Source organism: Salvia hispanica, chromosome 1 (genome assembly GCF_023119035.1).
Source record: "Salvia hispanica cultivar TCC Black 2014 chromosome 1, UniMelb_Shisp_WGS_1.0, whole genome shotgun sequence".
NCBI classification, from domain to species: Eukaryota; Viridiplantae; Streptophyta; class Magnoliopsida; order Lamiales; family Lamiaceae; genus Salvia; species Salvia hispanica.
Window position 1 is genome coordinate 9,777,435 of NC_062965.1, and position 5,503 is coordinate 9,782,937.

Genomic DNA, 5,503 nt, shown 5'->3' on the forward strand with positions numbered 1-5,503 from the left:
TTTTCGCCAAATTTTATGCCTGGATTTTGCCTTCGGCGGCAAAAATGTGCCGTCGAAGAGTATGAGGAGTAAAGCGGAGAAGTGGATGTATACATATGATACATGGCACGAGTTTTAATGTTAAACTAATAAATTATTAATATTAATGAATGATACAATACACCACGAGATTTATATGAATCAATGGAGATTGGTTTAATGAATCGATTAAAATGAAAAAAAATATGACTACATAGATATATTATCAACAATTGAAGCTAATCAAGATAGAATGTAATGCTGACTTATAGATTTAGTTATTAGGAGGGCCAAGAAAGTAGAGCATTCTAATTTTGGTTTGGTTTTTTGATTAAATCGAATTGAATAAAAACACCTGTATTTTGTGAAAATAAAAACCGAAACGAATTAGTTGATCAACTGAAATCCGAATTATAAAAACTGAACTGAATTGAAATAAAATAAAATTTTATACATATGTCCAAAAAGTCCGAAAAAACTCGAAAATTCAAAAAGTACTTCTTATAACTAACATAAAAAAATGTATATAGTATCAATCAATAAACATATCCAAACAATTTAAATCATTATAAAATCTAAAAATTACTTATTACATTTCTTAACATAAATTAACATAAATAGAGTTTAGGTATAATAATATATTATATATAAATATTAAAATAAATTCAATTTTTTGACTTTTCTTTTTCAACCGAACTAAACCAAAAACCAAAATTAGCCAAAAGTATATTTGATTATAGGTTATTTTTCTCAACCCTGGTCACTTAACCCATGATTGTGGTTAGTATAATTGTGGTTGTGGAGTACTAGTTTTAATGAAGTAAGATATCAAAACACACAATATCTGAATGATTTGTTAACGTCGTAGATATTATTTAGAGTAAAAAAAGATAGAGTAGCAAAAGTATACATTTATAAATAAAGGCTTAAAAAAAGTAGTATACTGGTTTGGGTCCTTTGCTATGACACGTGGCAAAATGCACAGTAGGGATGTTGTGCACATTACAATCACCCATTTGTGAATAAATACAAATAATTTAACTTATTAAATTTCAATGGAGGATTGTGATGTGCATATCATCTCCAGCAATATATTTTGCCGGGATCCAAATCATATAGGACTGCGTCCCATACTGTCTGTACTCCATCCGTTTGGCATTAGGAGTCATGGTTGAGTTGGATGCAGATTTTAAGAAATGTTTGAGTGTATAATAATTGGAATGTTTGATAATGGAATGTGAGACTCATTTGAATTATTATTTGCTTTATTCTTTGGATGTGTTTTTACTTGTGCTTTTTAGCGTTTTATTTTATACTGTAATATTTTTATTTCACTTTTTGTGAAAATGTCTGACTGGGACTCCTAATGCCGGATGAATGAAAATGGTCAACCGAGATTCCTAATGCCGGACGGGGTGAGTAATAGATTCCTTTTGCTTCAATGTAGTTGATCCTCTTTTGGACCATGACATTTTAGGGGACGTTATATATAATGTGTATGTGTGATGAAGATATTAGTTTAGTGAGATTCTTTAGACGAAGAGTTTGTGTGAAAGTTTTATCCAATATGTTTAAAAAGAAACCCAACTTTTTTGCAAAATGTAGCTATAAAAACTTTATTCCATTGTAGAAGACTCTATAAAAGAATTTTAAGTACTTATACGCCACTGTGAATTTTAGATATCATCATCATCGCAAATCCTAAGCCATGATAGAAGTATAGGTACTTCAACAACTTGCTGCAACAAAGAGCATACATTGATAAATACTCTACAAAATAAGCATCAAAAACTGCAAAAAATCAAATGAACATACACATTGTTCCACAGCCAGAAACCAACCAAAACACAATCCAAAGCGAGCAAAGCGAGACAGAGAGAGCGCATCTTTCAAATCGAACCAAAAACCGAATGTATCTAGCTCTCGTATAAAGATCACCTACGTACACTAGTCTCCCTTGCCCCGTTGCCTAATCATAGCAAGAATCGAAGCTCACCACCCTCAGCCACTCTCCCTGATGCAGTTCCCGGGTAGAAGGTACTTGTATTCATCCGCATTCTCCAGCAGGAACGAGGGCAGATGGACAGCTGAGTGAGAGTGAGGAATCGGGCCCATCTTCCCAATGATGTCTCTAAACGTGTACTCCTCCGGTATCATATCATACAAATCAGCCCCTTTGCAGATCACTTCTTGAATCCTCTTCGGGCTCAAGTAGTGAGAGAATCTCACTCGATCCGTGTGGCTATACGCCTTCATCTTGAAGATGAAATCACTTATGTAACGAAAGCAGAAGCTACAATGCCAGCCAGAGTCCGCCAAGAGGTAATCCGTCTGGCGGTAATGAGCATACCTCGTCTTCCCCCTTTGGTACCTATGGACCGAGGCCCTCCAGCTTCGGAGATCATACAAGAACTCAAACGAGTAGAGGTAGTTCTTCAACTGGAGGTGAAGAACCGGAGGGATGTCATCACACCATCTCAGTAGATCAATGGTGTGCCGGCTAGGGATCTCATCAACATCCGACATGACAAGGAGGTCATCGTCTTCTATCCCTGCGATTCTCAGCAGCTGGTCGAGGGCCAGCCTCTGGTACGCCTCCTCAACGAAGGGGTTCTCGCCTTTCCTGAACCGCCCACCAATCATTCCATAGGTCAGCCTAGGCTCAACGAATTTGAACTTGTCTCTGTTTAAGGCAAAGTTGAGGGGCTTTGGGAGGGCAGTGAAGGTGGAGTTGGCCTCAAGCAGCACAAACTGCGAGATGTAAGGATACATCTCGTTCCACCGGATCTTGAGCATGTCGACCTCGTTGCTGAAGAGGACAGCATCATAGACACGCCTAGGGAAGTCCCGGACCCCCCACCCGTGAAGCCTGCAGAGAGTCTCCATGGAAACATTCTCATGGTAGTAATGAGTTAGCGTTATGAAGGGCTTCGGAGGGGACTCCCACAATGGCCGGAGGAAATAGGTTATCTTCTGGCCGTGGAGGTATATGCCTACTATGCCGGAGGGAATGACTAAACATAGGAAGAGCAACGCCCTCAAATCGAGCCCTAGGAACAACCATCGGACTCTCAACATGTTTAACGATGCTTGCTGCATATTGGAACCAAGAATTATATTTCAGATCAATTCACAATGGACACAACAATTGTGCTTTTTCTCTTATCAATATGAACAATGTTAGATTCTTCTCAACGTTAAAAATGGCCTCATATAATCAACAATCAAACAAAGCATTTCTATTTATAGTTAATTGTTAACAATATGAACTAGCTAGTGTTGGATTCTTCTCAATCCCAACAAAAAAAAAACAAAGCGTTTCTGTTTATAAAAAGACTCAATCTTGATATTGACTCACATTTGCTTATACAATATGAAGTGATTTTGGATTCTCCTTAGCAGCAAAATGCCATCCTATTCAACAAAAGCATTTCTTTTTATAAAAAGGCAAAACTTGAAGATTATTACACAGCAAATTTTGATTATTTGTTTGCAATATGAGCTACTCCTATTTTGCTAAAAATGTAATCTTTAGCAAATCAGCAATGCAGTTAGAGCTCATTCAAGAACAATTCCACCCCAATATATTTATAAGAATGAAAGAAGCAGTTCCTGATCAAACATGAACTAATAAATCAAGAAAAAAAAATGTGAGTAACCTGGAAAAAACAGCAAAAGCGGAGAGAGAGGACCAAAAAAGCATCTAACCCTTTGAGCAAGTATAACAATAACAATGATCAACTCTCTCTCACTCTCTCTCTCTAGAAATGGCTCTTCATTCCTCCTCCGCGATTGCATACACATCAAAAGTCGTGATCATAAATAAGCGGAGGAAAGAGGAGAGAAAGAAAAAGATTATGAATTTTTTAAGACTCCTCCAAAAAGAAAAAGACAGAATTGGGAGAGAAAAACAGGGGAAATTTGATGTTCCTAAAAACGGGCAATCCTCCTCGAGAATGGTTTGGTTTTTATCTCACCAGTTTCCTTTTTCTCTCTCTCTCTTTCAAAAGAAAAAAAAGTAGTACTTCTGTAATCTTTTTGCAATTTTTCTTAGGATCGAAGACTATGTGCAATTAAATTGGGAGAAAATGGCGTTTGTGGAAAAGAAATCAGAAATGGACAAATCGCAGTGGAAAATTGTAGTGGATGGGTTGAAATCGGAAAAAGGTAAGAAAAGTCAATCCCTGAAAATTCATCTCATTTTCCCATTTTCATCGGTCTCCAAAGATTTGTCTCTATTTCACTTTTACATTTTTTAGTAATGAACCTCATATTCCACTAATTTATTCGTACTCACATTTTATTATAAAATTAATATATAAAAGTAGAGGGAGTATTATATTGCTAACTCATAAATTAATTGCTAACTACAACTAAATAATAATCATTAGATATTCAAATTAAGGGGGCTTAGATCATTAATCCCTAAATGTCAATACGATCAACGAAAAACGTCAATAAGGCCATAAGATTAATTCCAAAAAATATCAATAGGGGTATTAATGTCAATTAACTACATGTTTAGTTATAACTAACTTTCAAAAGCAATCCCAAAACTTTAAACTCATATAACATATATCAAATTAAAGATAATTTTATAAGGATTCCAACGATATCATACATGCATGTGTTCAGGCGTCAAAATTTGAAAAAAAAATTCAAATTTTTTTTAGTTTTTTTCGTACAAGGAGAAATGTCAACTTACTATATAAAATATGTCGATATAATACATGTAGAATGTCAATATAAGCAATGAGTTAACATTCTTAAAGCATTGTGTTGACATTCTCAAAATATTGAGTTGATATTTTCGGAACACTAGATTGACATCTTCATCCAGGGCCCTAATTTGAAGTTTTTTTTTTATCTTTTTAGATTTAATTAATAAAAACGAAAATTACACGTGGCAAATTGTAGACCACATGTTTTCTAAAATCCTATGGCCTTAAATTAGTTGTAGTTAGCAATTAAGTGATGAGTTAGCAATTGATCACTCCCCTAAAAGTAGGACTCATAATTCACTAACTTTTTCAACTCACTTTCATTACATTTTTTAAAACTCGTGCCGGGTCAAAGTGGGAAAATTTTGGGAGACGGAGGTAGTAGTTAATTCTGCCTAAATAAATGCACTTTTGGTATTTTTTTAATTTCATAAATTTAATTAACACGCATATTTTAATTAAAATTAATTTAGAAAGGGCTAAATTTTTTTTGACAATTATAGTATATTTATATGCAAATAGAAAATATCGGTTTTGTTTATATATTTTCAAAATTTGGATTAAATTTGATACTCCCTCCGACCCAAGAAAGATGACTCCTTCCTTGAGCGGCACGGGATTAGGAATCGACTTGGGCTGGGACGATTGAGATGAGGAAGAAGAAGAAAGAGAAGGATGAAGGGAAAGAAAAATGAGAGTGAAATTAAATATTTTAATGAAGAAGAGAGAGTAATTAGACTTAATTACCCTTCATGGCCATAAGG

The 5,503-nt window shown here is 35.0% G+C and overlaps 1 protein-coding gene across 3 annotated transcripts; it reads right to left on the reverse strand.

The window, feature by feature from the left end:
- Window positions 1–1,758: 1,758 nt before the first annotated feature.
- On the reverse strand, window positions 1,759–4,105 carry LOC125214413 (beta-1,4-mannosyl-glycoprotein 4-beta-N-acetylglucosaminyltransferase-like). Of its 3 annotated transcripts, none has more exons than XM_048115433.1 (2): window positions 3,727–4,092; window positions 1,759–3,111 (listed from the first exon to the last, which is right to left on the reverse strand). In XM_048115433.1, exons 1-2 carry the CDS (start codon window positions 3,820–3,822, stop codon window positions 2,020–2,022), a joined length of 1,188 nt encoding a protein of 395 aa, XP_047971390.1. In that variant the 5' UTR covers window positions 3,823–4,092; the 3' UTR covers window positions 1,759–2,019. The 3 variants fall into 3 exon arrangements, 2 of the variants coding, with proteins under 2 accessions (XP_047971390.1, XP_047971398.1); XM_048115441.1 differs by having other exon boundaries at window positions 3,678–4,089; XR_007175113.1 differs by lacking the exon at window positions 1,759–3,111 and adding an exon at window positions 3,136–3,432 and having other exon boundaries at window positions 3,678–4,105.
- Between the last annotated feature and the right edge of the window lie 1,398 nt (window positions 4,106–5,503).